General features: G+C 42.8%; 2 protein-coding genes across 3 annotated transcripts; both read right to left on the bottom strand.

Annotated features, from left to right (window-relative positions):
• Positions 1-224: 224 nt before the first annotated feature.
• Positions 225-8,066, bottom strand: LOC108277841 (cilia- and flagella-associated protein 251). 2 transcript variants are annotated; one of them, XM_017490817.3, is made up of 6 exons: positions 5,070-8,066; positions 2,783-2,811; positions 2,597-2,675; positions 2,367-2,435; positions 1,054-1,697; positions 225-877 (listed from the first exon to the last, which is right to left on the bottom strand). In XM_017490817.3, exons 1-6 carry the CDS (start codon positions 5,110-5,112, stop codon positions 797-799), a joined length of 945 nt encoding a protein of 314 aa, XP_017346306.1. In that variant the 5' UTR covers positions 5,113-8,066; the 3' UTR covers positions 225-796. The 2 variants fall into 2 exon arrangements, with proteins under 2 accessions (XP_017346306.1, XP_017346308.1); XM_017490819.3 differs by having other exon boundaries at positions 225-873.
• Positions 8,067-8,130: 64 nt separating this feature from the next.
• Positions 8,131-22,417, bottom strand: LOC108277843 (protein Smaug homolog 2). The gene is made up of 13 exons (XM_017490820.3): positions 22,081-22,417; positions 16,774-17,294; positions 15,779-16,246; positions 14,855-15,097; positions 14,651-14,760; positions 14,322-14,408; positions 13,957-14,233; positions 13,753-13,838; positions 12,279-12,394; positions 11,931-12,117; positions 11,667-11,793; positions 11,485-11,568; positions 8,131-10,720 (listed from the first exon to the last, which is right to left on the bottom strand). Exons 2-13 carry the CDS (start codon positions 16,967-16,969, stop codon positions 10,692-10,694), a joined length of 2,010 nt encoding a protein of 669 aa, XP_017346309.1. The 5' UTR covers positions 16,970-17,294; positions 22,081-22,417; the 3' UTR covers positions 8,131-10,691.
• Between the last annotated feature and the right edge of the window lie 423 nt (positions 22,418-22,840).

Raw genomic sequence — 22,840 nt, 5'->3', positions numbered from 1 at the left:
AACCTCACCATATTTTATACACACACGCACACACAACTCAAGTCCTTTCAGTTACCGGTAACTTGACTAATCAAAAGAAAATATTTGCAAAAATGTACTCGATCAGCTAATTTTAGCAAATTCTAGTATCTGAATCGATTAATCACCGAGTCAATCGCTTTGGGCCACACCTCCTCCTCCTCTGATGTTTCTGTGACACCAAACATCAAACGTCCGGAAGGAGAAACTAATCTGGTGACTGTTTCGAGCTCTGTGACGTCCTTTTGTCCGTGTTTTTATACGTAACAGTGAGTCATGCCGAGTCAGAAAGCCTGTTCAATTCATTGAATAACTCCGCAAAGCTGATTCGTTCGTTCGTTCAGTACACCATGTTAAACTGGTGGCTATAAGCCTCCTCTACTTGTTAGCTACATTAGCCTTGCAAACATCAGACACCAAACATGTCTTGGCTGGTCTTCTTATTTTGATTCATTGATTCAATTGACTCAGATTGATTCACCTTGGCTTGTGTTAATTAGTAGGCGAATCTAATTATTGTGAATCTGTTGTTTATAGAATTATAAACATAGAATTGTGTTTGTGTGTGTATACACACACACACACACACACACACACACACACACACACACACCACAGCACTAAGAGTTCACACTGGAACTATTACAGTGAGAAATTGTGTATTACTGTGTGTTATAAAGAGAAACTGGTATGGCTTGTATCTTGTGTGTGTGTGTGTGTGTGTGTGTGTGTGTGTGTGCACGAGAGAGAGAGAGTGCAAGTGTGTGTAAGTGTGTTTTCATGTGTTTAGCCCCGGTGCAGTTTCCTCAGTTCGGCAGCCACTCTCCTCAACTGGGCTTCGATCTCCAACAGCTCCTGTCTCACACACACACACACACACACACACACACACACACACAAACACACAATGTCAACTTGTTTCAAAGACGTCTCCCATCATTAAATGTAACTATAAATGGATAAAACGTATGACGTGCTGTCCTTTAATAAATTAATATACCAGCTACATGTCATTTTTATATGAATTTTTAAAACCTCAGATTCGTCTTGCTCCTCCTCCTCGTCTTCATCGCCATCTTCCTCCTCCTCCTCATCATCGCTGTATCGCTCCTTCTCGAACTGCCGCGTCCTCTCGTCACTCGCTTTCTCCATCTCCCTCTTCTGCTGTGGCTCTTTTGTCTCGGGGGTCGTGTCTTCCTCCTTTCCCTTCTCTCCCTCTGTCGGCGCTTCCTGCTCCTCCTTCACTCTCTCCATCTTGTGCACCAGCTCCTGCAGCTCCTCCTCCTTCTCCTGCCTCTCCCTCATCTTCGTCTCGTCACTCGTCAGCGCCTGGAGCTCATGCTCCACCTTCTCTTTCTCAGCTGTCAGCTCCGCCTCGTTCTTACTCCTCTCCTTCTCCTCCACTTCCCCGTCCTTCTCGGAGTTTACCTCCTCTTTTCTCAGCTCCTCCAACTCTGCATCGTCTTTCCTCCCCTCTTCTTTCTTCCGGATCTGTTCAGCCAGCAGTTCCTCCAGCTCTCGGGCGCTCTCCTCCTCCTCTTCTTCTTTGTTTCCTTGTTTCCGGGCCTCCATCTGTTCTTCATCCCTCCGTCTAGCCTGTTTCCCGTCCTCCTGGTCATCCAGGTCGTTCAGGTCGTACTCCTCCGTCTCCCGAGTGTCATGATGTTCTCTTTCAAACTCTGAGGAAAAAAATGACAATCCTTAGGCTGTGTCCTAAACCAAATACTTCCCTTCCATTACCTTCTAAAGAGTGCACACCATGTAGAAGTAATAAATGGTAATTACAGTAATAAATGTAGAATTAATATGGTAGTATGAAATTTGGGAAATATCCTTAGTTTTTGCCAGAGCTCCTGTCAACTGTGAAGAAGGCGTGACCGTTGTGTAGGTCATTCACCCTAAAGGGGGCATGACCTGTGTCAGTCATTCACACTAAAGGGGGTGTGGTCTATACCAGTCAGTCTCAGTGGAGGAGGTGGGGTCGTTGTGTAGGTCATTCACACTAAAGGGGTTTGGCCTATACCAGTCAGTCTCAGTGGAGGAGGCGGGGTCATTGTGTAGGTCATTCACCCTAAAGGGGGCATGACCTGTGTTTGGCATTCACACTAAAGGGGGCGTGGCCTATACCAGTCAGTCTCAGTGGAGGAGGTGTGGTCGTTGTGTAGGTCATTCACACCAAAGGTTGCATCATTCTTAATGAAGAAGGTGTGGCCTGGGTTTTGTGCCTGTCATTCACACTAAATGAGCCATGGTCTCTATGGCTGTCAGTCTAAGTGAAGGAGGCGTGGCCTCTCACCCCTTGGCTGCTTTAAATGTCATATATACCAGATGTGTGTGTGAACACTGACCATGTTCAACCAGCTCCTGTAGCTCTCTCAGCAGACCCTGGTGCCGCTTTTCAGCGGTCAGAATGTCATCTGAAACACACACACACACACACACACACATTACTTAATCATAACCAATTTGAAAAGACTAGTCCATCTTACCTAATGCAGACAACACTGTAGTAAGGAAAGAAAGAAAAAAATCAATCATTTACAAGTGTGTATTTTCATGAGCAGGGTCAGAAGCTCACCTGTCAACTGTGCATCACAGCCTGCTTGGGGCCAGTGTCCATCAGTTTTCATACTCGCATCCTCCAAGCAATCGCTTCCCTAAAAACATACACCCGTTAGCGTATTATTAAATCCAGCGTATAAGGTAAAGTATAATGTAATCGCTGCCAATCATTGGCAGCTAGATATAAATATTCGGCTCTGACCTTCACATCCAACACGGGCAGACATCTGCCTGACAAACCAAAGAGGAGGAAAAACAATAAGGTCATATTAACACCAATTACACCACAGCGCTTTTAAATTCTCAAAACTTTATGTTTAGAAGCTGTTGATAAATTTTCTATAACGTCACTTCTGTAGTAACAGGGACGTGTATGGCAGACGGTAAACATGCAATGCTAAAAATGTGTTATATCACACAGAATAATGTATAATCGCTGAGGTTTTCTGTGAGGAAACGTTTAATATTTATTGGAAGGAGTCTCCAGTCGTCAGCGAAGAACAACTCTTTATATAACACGAGGGAGAATAGGAACTAGCTTGTTATGTGGATGCTGATAAAACGTGTGACGTCTCTTTCTTTAAGAAATGTTATTATTTGCAAATTGCTGAGGATGTGCTGTTGTAGGAAATCAACTTCATAGTTGCAAGAGTGACTCAAGAGTGCTTCATCGCACCACTCAGTCGTTGATTATTTTCCTATATCTGCACACCCTGTTATGCTTTAATCCTCACATATCATATCAAATATCATATCCTATCATATATAACCAGGAACTGGGCCATGATGTCTTTTTTTCTTCTTCAACTACATCCTGTATATATTTTTTTCCCTTTTTTTCAATTCTGTATGAGTGTATTCTCTTTAAAATAAAACCAACATCCAAGTTAATTCTGACATTTCACAACTAAACATTTTAAACTGAGTAGTGCTGTGATAGACCAGTGAGTAGAACCGACTGGAAAACTGACTCTGACTGAATCAGCTGTGAATTAGCCAATCATATCACAGCTTATACCGCGCGCGCCGTGTATGGTCCAATCACAGCTCTCCTTCCCCAAGCAACCGTTACCTTGGGTACAATGCGACAGTTCTAAAACGTAAGCCCTAATTGGTAAACACTAAAGTCAAATATGAATTTTAAAATGTTGTGTAGTAGTTAAAAAAATAATATGTATATTGTAAAATTTACAAGCTGTCAAAGTGTTAGTGAAGCGTTTTCGCCTTTTCTTAAACGCGTCGAAAACACTGAAAATCTTCAGCGCGATAAATTTACGCTGAATCCCAAATATCTCTCTACTTCCTATACAGGTGCACTATAATACATACTCTGTGAAACGGCGTCTACAGCCTATCTAGTGCAGTACTTAGTCATTTGGGATTCAGCCTTAAACTGCAGGCTCCTTTTTATGCAAATAGTTTGACAAATTAAAGTTCTACAAAATATTAGCCTACAAAACATATATAAAACTTTATAAAACTTTCACCATCGGCAAAAAAAAAGAAGATAAACAAACAAACAAATGAAATTGTACCCCACTTTAGTGACGAAAATGTATCATTTAATGGCTTATAATAATAAGGATACTAACAAACAACAATTCATTAAAACACTCTAAATCACTGAAATTCTTAAATTACTATTCATTAAAACATCTCTCTTTTTATTATTATTATTATTATTATTATTTATTTTTTTTAATTATTCAGAAACGCGAACAAAAACCAAACCAGCAATCACATGCGCTCACACCTGCCACCGGCGCGAGACCGATTGTTCTCGTGCCCGGCAGATTAGCATAACGGTCGAATCCTAAACGCCTCCCTACTGGGCGTAGAGTGCCCTAGCTAGGCTGTCACGTGCCATTGTTTCGTCCGTACATTCCATACGTACGTAGGGAGTCGGAAGATATTTGGGATACGTCCTCAGTATTTCTACCGTTAAACGCTACTACTGAGATGAAAAAAACATTAACCACGGTTTATTCATGATTTACGTAATACGTAGATATTTTTCATGATTTACGTAAGACGTGGATAGTTTAAGTAAACAATTTATAAAACAGTTTTATATAACGTCTGTATCCTTTTCCCCCCTGTCCGCAATCTAACGTTTAAATATATATAATAAAAATGTCTCCCTGCGCCCTAAATAGGAGCACTTTATAGGGTGTGAAATTAATGGCGTAGTAGTTTAGCTAGCGCACTACGTGTGTAATAAGGGAGGCGTTTGGGATGAAGCCGACTGCAATAAAACAAGCCGAATAAAAATAAAAAATAAATAAATACAATTTGATTCTTGCTAAGAGGTTGGTCGTGTCCTAACAGATAGGTGTTCGTTTTTTGTTTTTTTGTTTTGTTTTGTTTTAATAGAAAAATATATATACACATTAGAATAAATTAAAGCTATTTAATAGAACGAATGTGCACGCGACTGCGACATATTACGACTGCTCTTTGGGAGGGAAAGGCGGAAGTTAAATTCTTACCTCCTGTGAAAATGCACAATAACGCAGGTAAAAACAGGAGCATGGTGGATTAACCTTGGAATTCAGAGACGTGCTTTAATTCAAGCTCGTCCTTAAACCGGATTCAGCAGAGCAATTTGAGCCGAACACTGTGTTCGTGGTGGCTGAACACCGGGTTGCCAGATTGGAGTGACCTGATTTAGAAAATCCCGCATCTAGCCCACTGTTACAGTTCCTTACAAAACAAAAATAAAAACCAAAAAACACATACTTTTTACAAAGGGTCAAAATAAATCAATTATCTGGGGGGGAAAAAACCCTCAAACTTGATATATATATATATTTTCAAAAAGGTTTCAGTTACTATAGCAACAAACAGTGGGCCTCATTTAGGAAGCTGGATATGAACAGATTTATTCGTAAATGGTTTTTATTACGTTTACAGAACAGTGTGTATCAGACTCCCTGACCCTGATCAACTTATAGACGTGGTTTGGAGTCTCTATTAAAAACACACTGTCGTGCTAGCTCAATAGGTCAGGGACTACGAGTACCGTCAAGAATATTTTTGTGAAAACCGGTACTTTTATTTCATCAGCGTTAATTAAATAGAATTGGCACATCATGGCACATCTACTTCTGTTTGTCAGCATTTACTCTGATTGGTCGTTTTGTGGTCCCAGCAGTCTGTGCACTTGCCCTTTTATGGGGTTTTGTGGGATTCGCTACATGCAAATGAGCTGCTTTGCACTTTTACTGAGTGATAAACATATACACTTGAGTACAAAGAAAATCAGTATTTCTGAAATTTTTGTGAATCTGGAGGAAAATAGTTTTTTTAAATACATCTGTATACTTATATATATTCAAATTTTTATTTATATATGATAATTCCACTTTCATCCATCCAGGTTGCCCTCTTAAAAAAGTGGACCAGATTACTATAAACCAGTCCCTCCAGCATTTTGTTATTTTGTAAATTGCAGAAATGCAAACTCCGCACTATTCGGAGATTTGGACAGCATCCAGCCAAGGCCCTCTTCGATTCACGTGTCGAACATGAGTACAGCTAAAAAGCCTTGTTTACCAACAAACATGACTGCGAAAGATCGAGTAAAACAATTTAAGTGCCGTCGCGATTTCACCAATTCAAGTAGTTTTCCGCATTAAAAAAAAAGCACAAATAACTCCGCAAATGGCGTCGCAAATTTTTTTTTTAAACCCGCAGTGAACTCAAGCGTTTTTGAAAGTAACCATCACAAAAAAAATTTACTTTTTTAAATCCTGTACCGACTGATTAACATATTTTCCTACATAAACGTCCCAGGGACACAAAATCTCAGTTTAGCTTCTAAACTAAATAGTGTGTCCCAAGGTGTGAATGTCAAGTGTTAATGTATATTATAGCAAAGACGGTCAAAAAGCCATGATCGAACTGTGAGGGTAGAAACCTCAACCTGGCAACCGTGTTCTCTAGGGCGTGGCGTGTAAAGGTGGAGGCGGAGCTGTCCTGAGAGATATGGTGCTGAAACACACACTTGCTGAAGCCACAGTGAGACCGTGTGTGTGTGGGGGGGGGAGCTTAACCAACAAGGACACTGTGTCATTGACGTTCATACTATATATATAATTTCCATATTCTTTTAAAAAGTACCAATATATAAAGTGGTCTGTTTGGCATTACTGTGCAAAATGCAGATACATGTCAATATCATACTGTATATTATCATCATCATCATCATCATCATCATCATCCTACTGCCATTTATTTGGTGGAATCTTACGCCCAAAGATGTACATATATGATGAAACATCCTTCCAAAACGCATCCGTCTTTTTTGTGTCGTGGAATATAAAAGTATATTTCTAAATATAGGAAATAATTTTACAGCTTAAAACACAGAGAGCTGCAATTTTACACAATACAGGCGGTGCACAGCATTTATTTCCCTCGAGGAAAGTGCTATCCGCCCTCTTCCGCATACGCGAGTTCACAGACGCACGGGATTGGCTAGAGTCCCTGTGATAGACGGGAAACAATGACTATTTTAAATCGTTTCTAGTTGCACGTGACGGCATACGTAGTCTAACGCGAGCCTTCGTACGCACCTCCAGTGTTACAGTCTATGAAACACCAAACAGTACCAAACTGTACTTCATCTCATTACAAGCATACTTTTTTTTTTTTGCACTTTTCAGTAAGCATCTTTTACTTAGAAAACTGTGTTTTTTTATAATAAGATAGTTCAAATGTACTTTATTGATCCTCCAGATGAAATTTTGGGAAATAATGCTTGAAAAGGTACATCAGTGATCCTTAAGGTTCAGTTATTCTTTAAAAAGGTCTGCGTTTCTAGGTAAAAGATCTGAGAAAGTTTAGATGTGGACCGCTGCGTTACTTTATCGGCCAGCGGAGTTGGAGTCGGCGTCGCCGTGGCTTTAAGAACAGAATTTGTACCAGTAAATCTTTTTTTTTTTTTTAAAAAAGAAGAAATTTATTTAAGTCAACAGAAGCAATGAAAGCTGTTATAAAACACTGATTTTGATTTGATTGCTGATTCACTCGATTCATTTATTCGTGGATAAATTCTGGATTCTGATTGGTCAGAAGGAGTCGATTAATTTCCTCTAACAGCAGTGCTGATTGTTTTATATTAAGGAACTCGTTCTATAGAAACTTAGCGACTTGTACGGTGAACGCTCCGCGAGCAGATGTTCACTTAACATTAACAGAAGGAGTCTCCAGTGTCGGAGGTAACTGTGTAGCTTTAAGTTTTCCAACATCTTCAGGTGTTTAATTCCTCGTTTACCTGTACAGGTGTGGCACTCAGATCATCTAGCTAACGAGCTCGCTCAAGATTAAGCATGTTCCTCTCCCGGGAGCTCGGGTGTGTTCGTAACTGAACGCTTCCGAACCACTCGGGAACGTTGATGAGGGCGCTGGAAACTGTGTCCAAAGTTATTGACAAAAACTTTTCTTTTTTAAATAAATAAATAGATAGATAGATAGATAGATAGATAGATAGATAGATAGATAGATAGATAGACATTTAAAAAAGTGAAGACACAGATTTCAGAAATATAAATTTCATGGAAGTTTTACTAGAAAACAAAAAAACAACAAACAAAAAAAAAAACAAACCAGATCAGGCTCTGAAGGAAATAAAGAGCAAATCTGAGACCTGTACACACTCATTTACTCTCAGAGTTTTCTCTTTTCTTTTTAATGGCCTTTAAGACTTTTACAGTTCATCACGCTAGCGGGCTGTACCATCGGGGGATATTACAGGAGACCCAAAACAAAACAAACACAAATTTATATATATTTATATATAAAGCACCTTTTTGTGTTGCGAGTCATAAAATCTCTCGACTGTAAGGGAGGGAGGATGAAGAGGAGGGAAAAAATAAAAACCAGGGCTGGGTTGAGAGAGAGAGAGAGAGAGAGAGAGAGAGAGAGATCGATTGGCGCGTCCCTTGAGAAAGGAAAAAAGGAACGCATGAGTCCAGCTCCGCCTTTTATATTTAAAAAAAAAACAAACAAAAAAAACCCTCCAATCAGCTGCTTCGTAAAGATCAGTTTTAAGTGTCTCTCTGCTTTGTAAACACATCAATGCAAGAAATACAGACTTCAAACTTTTCTTTCGCCTTAAGATTTAGCGAGAAACGTCGGACAAATTCTGGCGTAGCATCTGTAGTGATCAATTAATTCATTTCGTTTTTTCCCCTTTTCTTTTTCAAAAACGCAAGTGCCAACAATTTATAAATACGGTGTCTATAAAAGGGACATGTTCGTCCAAAACTGAAACGTGTCTGCAATTGTTTGAACAAACAAACAAACAAAAAACAAACCCTCAACTGCACGACTCTTTATTCCTTATGTTTATTTGAAGTGCGTAACTCGGATTAAGACGACGTATCCATAGCGAACATTCTCCACTACGATTTAAGTCATGACTGTACACCCCTCCAACGCCCCCCCCCCCCCCCGTGGCGCTTAAGTTGACTCCGATCGGCCAATCACGGAGCTCGATTGCCGAGCTAGCCTTTTGCTGAATTCGGGGACCGTCTTGTACTAAATAGCTTTCACGATGTCCGACACTCTATACCGTGCTCGCTTCCTGGGACTTTTTAGATGCCCACATATGGCATGTGTGCGACTCGTCGTGCTTCAGGACCGGAAAAAGAAGAAGAAAAAAAAAGAAACAAAAAAAAAACAAAAAAAAAACAAGTCACTGAAATCGCTCTCCCTCCCCGGAGATTTGTCATCACACACCAAAAAAAATAAAAGCCAACAACAAACCATCGATGATCTGAAGAATTGTGTTGTGTCGCTCTTAACAGAATAAAATAAAACAAATAAATCTGCCAACGGAATCCACAAAGTGCCCAGAAGCTTCTCATGCAGCGTGTTGGTACGAAGTAAGTGTGTGTGTGTGTGTGAACGCGATTTCCATCTATGTTTCTTTTTTCCATCTTTTTTCCCCATCTGTGTTTGTTTAAACCACTCTCTGACGTCATCAGCGTGCGCCGTCGACTCCTTCCGAGGAAACCACCATCATCCTTCAGTAAGGTCGTCGTGTTTTTCTCGTCTCGTGTCATAAATAAAGCGGAATATGAATAAATATCGAAATGTATTTACATGAAACCCACCAAGCGATCAGGTTTAGTATTTTGTTAGTACTTTATGTTAGCTAGTTAGCTAGCTACAGTTCAGTATTTGCAACCGGTCGAGCGTTTCATTTTTATGTTTTTTTTTCGTTTTGGTGGCTAAACCCTAGCGACGAACGTTCCAACGTACAGCCTGGAAGTCAAAACCGCTTCGTCGGCAAGGAGTCTGAGGCGCACGATGATGACATCACAAGGCAGCGACTGGTTAAAAGGAAGGAAACGTTGATCTGCGTTCGTTGTGAAGATTAAGGCCGCGCGTTCACAGGGACTGTTTAGACTTCAACTTCCTAGTGAACAAAGCGTCGCTAATGTCGTCTCGTCCCGTTGGCTGACGTGCACGCGTGTGTCCGCTATACGCTCTTTCCTCTCTCTTTCCCCCCCGTTCAGCGCTGTTCTCATTTAAATGAACAGTGCGGGTTTTTAGACAGACACCAAGAAGTCCTTGTGAATGCAGCTTAAACATGCAGGTGGTTCAGCAACCGTGTGTGTGTGTACAACTCCTGGATGAACGACAGAACAGGCCAAAAGCCCTTAAAATCAGCACCAAATCATTCCTCTCAAACCCAGAGAGCCGAGCTCACTCCATCGTGCCCCTTTCACTTTACCGGTTACGCACAAAAAGTTCATCCAGGTTTGAGGAGCTCATCTGAGACTCGGACAGCGACGCTTCCCTTCCTCCGGGATGCGAGTAAGACGCCGAGCGGTCCCGCACGCACGCACGCCACCTCCTCCTCCTCTCGTATAATAGTCATTTGTATTCCATTTATAATAAACTTAGTATAATAAAGTAGAAAAATATCAAGAGCACATGTACACGGTTAAATTTCTCACTGTTTCTTCTGTAGTGAATTGTTGTTTCGTTCCTGTTGTTTTTTTGTTTTTAAAAGCGAGGATCGCGCGTTCCGGGCCGCACATGCGTGAAGTGTGAGATCGCAAAATGTCCTTTCTTCCTCCCCACCGTTGCGTTTGTTTTCATATTGTTGACGTTCTATCCATTCCATCTGCACACACACACACAGAAAGAGAGAGAGAGAGAGAGAGAGGAATAACAAAGATCATTTGTTTCATCGATTCATCAAACCACAGACTTGCACAGAATTTATTTCACACACCTAGCACTGTGTTCAAAATGGCCGCCTACTCACTATTCCCTACGTAAGCGGACGTCTACGCGGAACAGATTTTGCGCTTGATGTAAACGTCGACATGCGCAACAGTCGTCTCGTCGGCTAATTCGCAGTCAAACCCTAAGGATCGTAAATAAAGTAGCCGATCCGACTGCGAATGAACACGTGACGACAGAATCGACTTCGCAAAAGGATTCGTCTCCTCTTTATGGTTTATGAGAATATGAAGGGACGCTGCCCTAGTAACAGGACCCCAGATAGCCCTCAGAAGATGGGGCAAGGGCGAGTGCGATTCAAGAGAAGAAAGGAAAAAAAGAGAAAAAAAAAAAAAAAAGAAATAAAGAAAACGAATAAAAAGTGCATTTTTGGTATTTTGTAGATAGATCATTAAAACAAGCACGGTAGAATTCCTTCGCTGAGATTTCAGACAGCGCTACAAAACGGCGGATCCTGAAAGCAGTGCGCTAGGAAGTCGACAGAGCACAGCTTTCAGTTTTCTGAGGAATTACTGTAGCTGCTGTGGTCAAAAATTCATGTGACTGAGAAAGTGACACGCTTAAACATAAAACTCTGAATTCTGATCCAAAGCTGATTGGACAGTTGTGCTGATTGGAAAGCTGTGCAATGATTGGCTGTACCTCCTAAGGCGTGTTCAGTCATACTGAGGCACAGTGACTCCAGCGTGGGGTTGATCTCCAGGTCAGTCCCTGGAACTGGGCATTCTGGGAAAGGAAAAAAAAAAAAGAGTCAAGTGAGAGAGTGAGTGAAGAGAGAGAGAGTGTGAGTGAGTGAGTGAGTGAGTGAGTGAGTGAGTGTGTACCTGTTTGCTGAAACAGGAGCATGGTTTGTGGAGATGTGTGTACAGGGAGAGAGTGTGTTCTCTGTACGGAGCTCCGGCTCTGACTCGGCATGCTGTTACTCCCTCCAGGATTCCCAAACCACAGGTTCTAAAAACACACACACACACACACACACACATTATCGTCACATCCATACAATACAGCCCAATATCTCATTTTTCTATCACCCACTCTCTCTCTCTCGCTCTCTCTCACACACAGGACAGATGGAAACACACACTGACCTGCCTGCCCTGTGTGCTGAGGGCCGGCTGGTTGGCGAGTGTGTGTCGTGGAGAGTGTGTGATGAGGCCCATGCGGTTGGGAAGCGGAGCTCCACGAGGGGGCAGGGGAAACTGTCTCTGTCCTCGCCGAGACACGCCTCCACCCACAGAGCCTGCTGTAGGCAAAGAGTTCGAACCATACGCCCACCTACACAGACACACACACGATCAAAATCTGTTTCCTTTCAGTAAACAAAGTGAAGCAGAACTCAAGGAAACGCCACCACTAATTCTCCAGAGTTGTTAACGCACTGAGACGGAATGTGTGCACTAGGATAAGAAGAACGGGAGCGAGCGAATGAGACGGACCCTTTCTGTCGGTACACGGGCATGTCCAGCATGGCTTTCCGTGGGAAAAGGCGGAGCAGCTTCAGCACCTGTTGCTTCCAAGATGCCAAGCGCTTCTTCTGCGTCTCCGTGAACGCCTAAAGACCACACACACACACACACACACACACACACACACAGAGAGATGAAGAGAATTATGAGGGCATATCTAAAGCACAATCTTGTGTACTTGGGCTTCCTCCACATTTACAATACAATGAAATATGAAAGAAAAAAAAATAAATAAAATTATTTTCTTCAGATTCAAAAACATTTACATAAATAAGAACACTCAAATTAGGGATGTCACAAGAACCAATACTTCGGTACCAACATGCTTAAAACGGGATGGTACCCGTTTTTCTGCAGTAGTGTAGGTACCAGTGATAATGAAGGTACAGAAGTTGCGATACTGCCAGAACTGAAGGGGGCAGCACAAATACGAGTAAAGACTTGTTGAGCTGAAAGGTAGCATCGGGTGCCGGTGTGTAACTGATGCTATCGTTCATTTCAAACAAAGCGAGGAAACACCTGGAATTTGGAGAAGCACCTGAAAGACGGTCCTATATTATGTTTGTCTGAAGCAGCAGACAGTGTGTCCGTGAAACCGGCTAACGTTATGCTCCATGTAATGTTTGCGATAGCCTGTTATTTGTTAACGACGCTAACGCATTGCCGTGTTATAAACTACCTCCTAATGGGCCACCATGCATCGCCATTCAGCCCGGGGACTGTCAGATAAATGTAGTCTCATGTCACTAATAATTATTCACATGTTCATGCTTTTAATAAATACTGCCACCACATCAGTGAATTTAAACTAATGCTTGCATTCAGAGTATAAGGGGGGGCGTGTGTGTGCGCATTTAGGAGTGTACCTTAGTACTTGTTATTAGCACTTAGCACTGTTTTTATTAGTCATTGTCAGAGTGTTTGATAACTAAAATATACCCCCCCCCCCTCTCTTCTTGCCAGTATCAACCAGAGGAGGATGTCCTCCAGGAGTTTTATTTATTTATTTATTTGTTTGTTTGTTTGTTTGTTTTTTATACCACACTGTGGTTTCGACTTTGGTATCGTGTACTTTTGGTGGTATCGGTTCCGACTACTAGATTTTTAGTATCGTGACATCCCTAGTTCAAATAATTTTCAAGATAAACAAAAAAACAACAACCTATTTTAAGGAAATATCCTCAGCTAATTTTGACCACCATATCTACATCAATACATTAACGGAAGAAACAATTGACTTTTTTTTTTTTCCAAACAAAAATCTTATTTCTGTTTGAATGCTTAAATCAAAAACAGGATGAAAGTCTGATGAAGTCTCAAATTTAATGATTTCAAATTTAGCCTACATTTACCTAATTCATAAAAATGTAATTTAAATAAATAAATAAATAAAACTCTCTTTTAGGATAAAATGTATTTTAAAAATATTTTTTTTAAATATTACCTCGTGTATTGAACACTTCTCGATGAGCTGCAGGTAGCAGCTGATGTTCTCCTCATCCGGCCGCGACACCAGCAGCTGCGTACACACTGAAACACACACACACCACATTCGGCACTGTTGTGCTGGTGTTTAGCTGTGTATATTACATACGCAGCGTTATTCATTTATTTTTTTTACAAACTACAAGCTACTCTGAGGCATCACCTTTCCCCATCACCCGCGTAAACTGCCCAGGAATGTCTCCTTCTGAGATGGGCGTGGACGAAGACTCCCCATCACAGGGCGGAGGATTGTGGCTCTGAAAGCCCTCTACAGCCGCATCTTTCTCTTCTACAGGATTGGCTGCCTTGTCAGTGTTTGTGGCTCCAGGCTCCAGCTCTCTCTGGGCAGCAGTGGGCGGGGTGTAGGCTTTGATGGGCGTGATGATGATCTGCTGAAGTTCTTGCAGGGCGTTCCGGACGTTCCCGCCTTCGAGGATATCCTGGTATTAAATCGCGATGTTAAAAAGACTGCTAAAGTGCATCCAAAGAAGAACCATATTGTGGTGCGGGACATTTTGCGAAGCTTGCCTTTTCGAGAGACTTGAGGACGCTCTGTCGCTCTCTCAGCTTCTGAATGCTCAGCGCTATCTTGTGCCGAGCTCCTTTGGTCACGTTCTGTGAATTAAAAAAAAAAAAAAAAATTTTTTAAAAAAGAGCAAACAGAATTATTCAAACCGAACTCCTCCTGAAACATGCACCATGACTGATCTGATCTAGAAAAATACTTTGAACAACACGCATTCTTAATTAAACAGGATAGGCCATGCCTCCTTCACTGAAAGAAAGAAAGAAAGAAAGAAAGAAAAGAAAGAAACATGCAGTTGTTCTCAAAGGACAGTAGAAAACAAAACATTGACCTGTGACTCCAGATGCTGTTCAGTAAGGATCATCATCTCCTCATAACTCATCTGGGAGAAAAGGGATGCATACTTGTGCAGACGGAGACTTTTTAGCCACGTCGGCACGTCTAGGACACACACAACTTTCCAAAGTTAGACTTTATATTGAATAACACAAACTGCAGCACCAAACAGTTTTAATTTATAGGACAAAAGCTTCACCTTTCATGCCGCTGCCATCCTCCTGGAATGTGTTCCGTGTGTTGGATTGATCCTCCGTCTGCTCGCTGCCTGACGAAGCAACACTGCCCTGAGGAGACAGTGGTGCATGCTCCGCCCCTGTTGCACCCTGGCGCCCACCCACTTCATCCTGGCCCAGCCAATCAGAGCTGCAGCCTGGCTGGTTGGCAGGAACAAGAGACATCGAACGAGGCACTGAGCTCGACTGTACCTGACCAGAAAGGCCTAATGGATAAAAACAACTAATTACCATACTTAACATGAAATGGTAACATCTATTCATAAAACTCTGCTAATTCCACACTTCCCAATACTACCGATCGGATTACGCGCTTCCCAAACTAGTGATCCGATTATGCACTTCCCAACACTACGGCTCAGATTACGCGCTTCCCAACACTACGGCTCAGATTAAACGCTTCCCAAACTAAAGATTAGCTTACACGCTTCCCAAACTTTCGATCCGCTTACCCTGCAATTACACACTTCCCAAACTACAGATCAGCTTACACACTTCCTAAACTATCGATCCGCTTACCCTGCAATTACACACTTCCCAACACTATGGCTCCGGTTACACGCTTCCCCAACGCTACGGCTCTGACAACACGCTTCCCAACACTACAGCTCCGTTTACACGCTTCCCAACACTACGGCTCCGATTACACGCTTCCCAACACTACCGATCCGACTGCACTGCAATTACACGCTTCCCCACGCTACGGCTCCGATTACACACTTCCCAAAGCTACCGATCTGACTGCACTGCAATTACACGCTTCCCAAAGCTACGGCTCCGATTACACACTTCCCAAAGCTACCGATCCGCTTGCACTGCGATTATACGCTTCCCAAACAACCGATCCGCTTGCACTGCAATTCCACACTTCCACCCATACCACTGACCTGCACTGTTGATGGGTGAAGGCACTCCACCTGCACTGGGAAAGGCCATGTGCCCGTTCTGGCCGGCAGGCGAGCTACATGTGGACGGCGGTTTATCATGCCATGCATGTGCCACCTCCAAGGACTCGGTCGGACCCGTCCATTCGTCCGAGCCCTGTCGAGCATGATGGTGGTGGTATGGTCCAGGCGGTGGTCGAGCTGACAGGTGCTCCTCAAGGTGGTTGAGCCACAGCGCGAGAGTGGTGCGATCATCAAGAGTGGTGGCCGGGTGGATGAGGGCATAGGAAAGCAATTGCCGGCTCTCCTCCACAAACATGCTGCTCTCGATGGTGTGGCTCAGCACCTGCTGTAGCAGCTTCATGTACTCACACTTGGCCTCACTGTTACGTGGCTGCAACAGGGGGAGATGTGAGAGCAGCAGTGACACGGCCTTCTCTTTGGGCTCCTGCTGCCACTGGCTCACTATGGCTGGAGAGATAAAGGTTTTTAATAGGTGCTTTGCCCATATAAGTAAGCTCTGTTCTTGAAAATTATTTATGAGCAGTTACTGAAATGGTATTACACACAACTCACAGCGGCAGGTGTCAGACGTATGTCAAGAGATCTTCTGAAAGTTCAAACCCCAGTGGGATTCGAGGGGGGAAGTGCTCCCACATTTTTCTCCCAATTTGGTCTTGCCAATTCCCACCCACTGGATAACTCTCTCCTATCAAAAGACATCTCTACATCTTTTCAAACTGCTGCTCATGCTGTGTAGAGCAGCATAACACGGAGAGAGGATGCCCCTCCCACCCAGAGTGCACAGCCAATTTTGCTCTCTTGGACTCCCGGTCACGGATGTCTGCTGCATCGTCGGGATTCAAACTCATGATTTTCGGACAACATGGCCAACCTTTTGAGCAACTCACTAACCCCATTTCCACATTCCTAACAGACCTTTGGGAACTCATAATGCCCCAACTATTTTGGAACGACCCAAATCCTGAACAACATACCTGCATTGTTGGCCTCAGCCTCCAGTAAGTGTATCTCAGTGCAGTCGGCCAGCCAGTGCTCCAGGCAGATGTGGAGGAATCGCGCTTGGGTCCTCGAAACCCTCTTGAGCAGCGACAACAGCGCCACCGTCTGCTCGCATTCGTTCCAGCCCTTAAACCAGTCCGTCAAAATCCCCACCTGGTCCCGGAACATCATGGCGAACCCTAACGGAGTCCTCTCGAGGTGAGGGTTTAAGGAAAAAGGCTGTGGCCTTTAAGTGTAGGACTGGGAATGGGGACAATGTTAAAGATGTCCCCCCAGAACTTGGGGGTATTACTGCAATAGTCTTACAGTCCACTCAGGAGCTGCATAAGAAAAGCTTCACATGGTTCTGGCCCAACTGAAGGGCCAGTGGCGCAGAGAAGAGGCGGTGAGAGGTCAGCAGTTACAGGGAACACCAAGTGAAAGAAATCCGGAATGTGATCCTTCACAATATTGTCAATGAGAAGTTTTTAACTCCACAGTGAGAGGCAGCCAGAAGCTACAGAGAAGCAGAACACACACACACACACACAAACAGAGAAACAGCTAGTAAGTTGAATTATTGGTATGTTTAAAGAAAGCATGACTCAACTTCAACATTAGAGCTATTATCAGCAGAAGATAAAGACTACAGTTACACTACACGGTCATTTCTTTCCAGGTATTTTGAAAACTCATTCATTTCCCTGAGTCCTGGGTAAGCAGACTATAACATCCACTAAACCGGTGGTCGAACTACTCAATTTTTTGGGTTCTATGCAATTCTTTAATTGCTTTTAATTCCATCCTCGTTTTCCCTTGCTCAGCGCAGGCCTCTCGAGGAAACGGTGAAAGGATGCAGGAAACGCAGACAGAAACGCACGTCCTTGCTCACCGAGGTGCCACTTCACAGCGACATGATTACAGGTGTACATCACACGCTTAAACATGATTCTACTCATCACCTGACATGAAACGTGAACCGATTTTCATGGAAGGATTTTACTTGTACCCACTGTTTTTGAAACACCTACAGTACATCCTTAATGATGGAGGACTCCTGAACAAGGAGGATGGAGGATTTCTGAACAAGGGAGGACCCGAGGAGTCATTAGAGTATCGGGGCGCACCCTTTGATTTGCGCCTGCAGGAGTAAACAGGATTCGTGCTTTTCTCAGTGAGAAGAGATGAGATGCACCGCAATAACATCTTCACATTGTTCATCATCCGTCTTCTTATACACATCAGATTAGAAATGTATTTAAAGATAATCGGCTTCACTGAGCAATCAGAGCACCTTAGTGCAGACTACAGCAACTCTCGAGTCAGGATTAGCAAGACACACTCGTTAAGCCACAACTGGGTACAGACTGAAAATAGTGCAGGGCGATTTTCAGGATCAAATCGGTGTATTCGAATCGATGTTTAAACACGATTTCCAAAAATGTTCTAATGTTAGAACTCATTTAAAGCCAAGAAGTTTTTACAGCGGCTTAGGTTGTTAGCACGTCTGCCTCGCACCTCCGGGATTGGGGGTTCGATTCCCGCCTCCGCGGAGTTTGCATGTTCTCCCTGAGCTTCGGGGGTTTCCTCCAGGTACTCCTGTTTCCTCCCCCAGTCCAAAGACATGCATTATAGGCTGATTGGCATCTCTGAATCGTTCATAATGTCTGAGCGACTGTGCCCTCCAGGGAGTCCCCTGCCTAGGGCCCCGAGTCCCCTGGGATAGGCTCCAAGCTCTCCGTAACCCTGAGTAGGATAAGCGATACAGAAGATGGATGGACGGATGGGATGGATGTTTTACTTTGTTTATTTTCTGACGCTGTGTGCAGCCATGCTGACTTGACATCACTTTGTAAACGGAGTGAAGTTGACTACAGTTGTGATGGAATTTCATGGTCACAAAAGACATTTTACTCTGTTGAGAAAGAACGGCTCACCAAGTTGTGCAAAAATACTAACAGTAAAAATACGACAGCAAGTAGTGCAAACGATGGTTTTTCGTACTATTTTTGCACAGTAAATAAACACACACTATCTATAATCGCGTTACATAACAGCGAAAAAACCTGAAGCGTAAGTACTGATTTAAGAAAATTCACTCGTTTATTCCCTACAGGGCTGCGTCCCAATCCTTCCAGCAAAAAAAAGTCGATCACGCTTTTTACTGTATGAACGTAATAAGAAGCAATAATATGCTAGGTATATTTAATATTTAGCTAATTAGACCTCAGGGCCAGCTCGGATGAAGCTGAATCATAGTTATACAGAACGTTAACTCGTACAGCACACCCGTGATAAAAGTTACGAAGAGTCGTCTTCTGTTAGCTGGATACACACCTCGCTCGAATGAAACCTGCACAGCATACACACGTTCAATCATCTCTAGTTTCCTACCTGAGATTGTTTAAATCTGCTGCTGGATAAAGCTCACTAAAGCACTCGCTACTGATAAAAACAAGCACACTTTCGTGTCATTTTGCTCCAAAAAAAATGTCTATTTGCCAGAAGTTCAGAACAGGGCCATCGAACTGGTTTTCCCAGATGCCGTGAAAACCCCCCAGATATGCTTTAAGAAAGAGCTACTATTACGTACACTTTTGTTAAAAGTGCAGAAATGCATGCGCATGTGTGTGTTTGTTTCCCCCCCCCACACGTTTTAGAAAAGACCTGAGATGCAGTTTCCTTTCGAGAGCAGAAGACGTGCACCTTGCATACTTATATGCACTCGTGCATTATTTTCACAACTCAGAGCTACAACGCACAGTTCAGTATCTGAACAAATAGTTGAGTGGAAAACGCATCCCGCGTCGATCCACTGCGCGTTCTCTTTTACGCTCTGTCCGAGTCCGTCCTTTACGATCCGCCGTTGCGTTATAAAACCGCGTTATTTATTTATTACTGTTTGCAGAAGCCAAAAGCAACCCCTGAAGGAAGAACGCTCTAGACAGCAGCAAAGATGGCGGAGGCTAGCAGGAGCGAACGAAAGAAACCGCATGTCGAACGTCTGGAAATATTTCGGCTTCGAGAAGACCCTTCAATGGCTGGTGTACATAGTTATTTTTGGGGTGAAGAACTATGAACCTTTAAAATAAATCAAACGTCGGCAGCAGCGTCCTCCCCCAAAAAGAAACTGCCCCAGTACGTAAAACACATAACGACCCAAAAAACACCACGGCATATCTTTTTCCTTCAGAATTAGTTTTTGAAATATTGAGCGCACTATATAATCTCCCATTTTCACAAGATTTTTTCTTTTCTATGTATGCTTATTTTTCCCGTCTGCAAAGGAGGTCCGTTCAGGGGCTCCGTAAAGAACAAATGCACCCAACACCATGTTTCACTGTTTGCAGAGAAGAAGAAAAAAAAGGGGGGGGACGCTTAGGATGCCTTCGACTTAAAAATAACGCAAATCGATAAAGAGTGATCACATGACCATGCGGTCCAAACCGTCCTAAACAGTGTCCAAGATTAGAGTGAGCGTGTCCCGAATCGTAGCATATTGAAATGACTATCCCTAAGTGTGGATCCGTGGACACTTTTTTTTTTTTAAGCGAATATTGCCCCAACTTGTTGCGCGATGGGAGGGCAGGACGGGCGGACGGAGGAGGAGTTTTGTGACAGTTTGCTTTTTCACGCCGAGGTATAAAAAAAAAAAAAATGTGGAAAAATAAATCAAGGGAACCGTAAATTAAAACGATGTAGTACAAATGATTTAAGGAAATAACGATCGAAGGAAAGCCAAAATACAACGAGGAGTGAGTTTACGGCGACGGCGTGCGTAACATGTTTGTTCTTTTGCTACATGCTGAAAAATACGTACACACGTTTAGCACATAGTCACTGGGACGCAGAAATAGCGCTCGATAGTGTCCGTGTTCGATCAGAGCTTTATTAGACGAACATGACCGCGTCTGGTGTAAGATGCGCAACGGGACGTGGCGTTAACACGGCGTAGTGCGGATGCATCAGAAACGTGTGCGCACCACTGTTAACTCCTCTCCTCGTGCAATTCTTTCAAAGCTAGTTTTACGGATCTTGGTCTGAGCGTTACAATGGACCTTGTGTTATTTTTATATCAAACCAATCGCAAACTTTTATTTTATTTATTTATTTATTTATTGGGGGGGCGGGGGGGTGGTGTTGTTGAACACGTTTTATTTTACTTTGGGTGAAAAAGGATCCACAAAATAATGTGGGTTTTTTTCCCCCCTCTTTAATGATGTCAGTGCATTTTTGCAGGGAATGTTGCAGTCCCGTGTGTGTGTGTGTATTTTTGTAGAGGGCTGGGCTCCATTCATCCAACAACAATGTTTTTTCTGACATTTATCCAGGACACCCCTCCCTTTCTCCCACCATTAGCTACTTTACCATGATTGCAATGTAAAATTATATCTACTGAGTAAATAAATATTTGCCCAAGTGCAGAAATGCGTTGATTTTTCTTTCCTTTTATTGCGTAACTTTTAATAAACTATTCAAACCCAAACCAACCCAACATGCGCATAAACACAAACGAGCTAGTATGCTAACTCGACATTCTGTCTCTTTAGATTTTAAACAGTATTTGTGTTTTTCTTTTTAAGCGAGAAAAATCGTCAACAGCTTTCCAAAAAAAATCAACGTTAGCTCGCATCTTCAAACACACTTAAACGGGCTAAAAGTTGCGGCTAAAAGCGATGCTAATGAGCTAAACCTAGCCGCTGCCAAGGCGACCGAACGCCTAGACTATTAGCTAGCTAATAAACTAGCACTAGCACGTATTATCAACAAACGTGCTCAAATGTTCCGTTTAAAATGTAATAATAAAAGACTTGGCGGCTTCTAGATGTTAATGCGGGGTCTGTGTATTACGAAATATGTCTTTAAGACGGCACTGTGCTAAAAAAAACCCTAATAATTAAGAATTCAGTGTCGATAATTTGTTCCGTTTGTTTGGCTAACAAGCTAGCAGCGTACACTAATGGCCCGCTGTGTGCTAGTCATAGAGCACTTCTCTGCAAAAATGAACTGCGGTAAATTAACGTCAACGTTGCGTTTCTGTTAAAGATTGCTCGAAAATTAACAATAACTGAAAAATTAAAATAATGCACAGAGAAATACATAAATTCGCGGACTCTTAGCTAAGCTAATGCCAACGCTAATCAGTGACAATCTGGCTATATGCTAACGTTACTTATTTGACTAGCGTTAGCATGCTAGGCTAGCTGAACAGATTGAAAATGTTATATTCAAACAAGAGTTATTGTGCTATTAAAAACATTTTGCAATAAATAAGGAAACAAATGGCTAACTTTAATGTTTACCGGTCTGGGGAAATCCAACAGCGGCTCCAGGAGAATCTAAGCTAGGCAAGGCTAGGCTAGGCAAGTGCGCTAGCAGCTGCGTGTTAGCCTCTCCAGCCGAGGCCGTTAGCATCCAGGCTGTTTCTCTCTTCTCCAGATCTTAGAGCGGTTTAAATCTCCTCCGTGCTGTGTATAGCTCTCTGATTTACTCACACACTGTTTCCATCATCAGTGCTCAGTGTGAGAGTGTATGCATGAGTGAGTGTGTTAAAGCGCCGCTATTCACTGCTCTGCATCCCGGCATCGCGGAGGAGAGTCGCTCCCCTGAAGTGTGTGTGTGTGCGTGCGTGCGTGTGTGTGCGTGCGTGCGTGTGTGCGCGCGTGTGCGTGCGCGTCCGTGTGTGTTCACCATGTCCTTGCTATGGTAGCATGAACAAGAAAGTGTGAGTGTGTGTGTGTACACATGTCCTGGTGCATCACTTGAACTCTGCTATTAAAGTAGTTAGACAAAAAAAAATCAGTCTGATGGCTTTAATATGTGCATTTCTTTGTAACACAAAACTGTTTTCATCTCATCTCTAGACCTCCTAAGTCCTGATCTTCTAGGTTTATTTCAGGTCTCCTGAATTTTCTCAGAAACTCTGTGTGTATATGAGTGTACGTGCCTGCGCGCGTGTGTGAGAGAGAGTGGGTTATTTATTTATTTGTTTGTTTGTCTACATATTCATTTGAATTAGGTGTGTTGTTTCTTTTTAATATTATCTGATATAATAATGTATAT

This window comes from Ictalurus punctatus, chromosome 17 (assembly GCF_001660625.3).
Source record: "Ictalurus punctatus breed USDA103 chromosome 17, Coco_2.0, whole genome shotgun sequence".
Classification (NCBI taxonomy): domain Eukaryota; kingdom Metazoa; phylum Chordata; class Actinopteri; order Siluriformes; family Ictaluridae; genus Ictalurus; species Ictalurus punctatus.
Note: the sequence above shows the minus strand (reverse complement) of the source record. Positions and strands in the feature narration are given on the sequence as shown.

Coding starts and splice junctions, on each gene's coding strand:
- LOC108277841 (XM_017490817.3), bottom strand. CDS start 5,112: ATGCTCCTGTTTTTACCTGCGTTATTGTGCATTTTCACAGGAG. Junction 1,698..2,366: donor ACAGGAGCTGGTTGAACATG/GTCAGTGTTCAC, acceptor TTTTTTCCTCAG/AGTTTGAAAGAGAACATCAT. Junction 878..1,053: donor AGGAGCAAGACGAATCTGAG/GTTTTAAAAATT, acceptor TGTGTGTGTGAG/ACAGGAGCTGTTGGAGATCG.
- LOC108277843 (XM_017490820.3), bottom strand. CDS start 16,969: ATGATGTTCCGGGACCAGGTGGGGATTTTGACGGACTGGTTTAAGGGC. Junction 14,761..14,854: donor GGATGGCAGCGGCATGAAAG/GTGAAGCTTTTG, acceptor TGTGTGTCCTAG/ACGTGCCGACGTGGCTAAAA. Junction 13,839..13,956: donor TACGCGGGTGATGGGGAAAG/GTGATGCCTCAG, acceptor TGTGTGTTTCAG/TGTGTACGCAGCTGCTGGTG.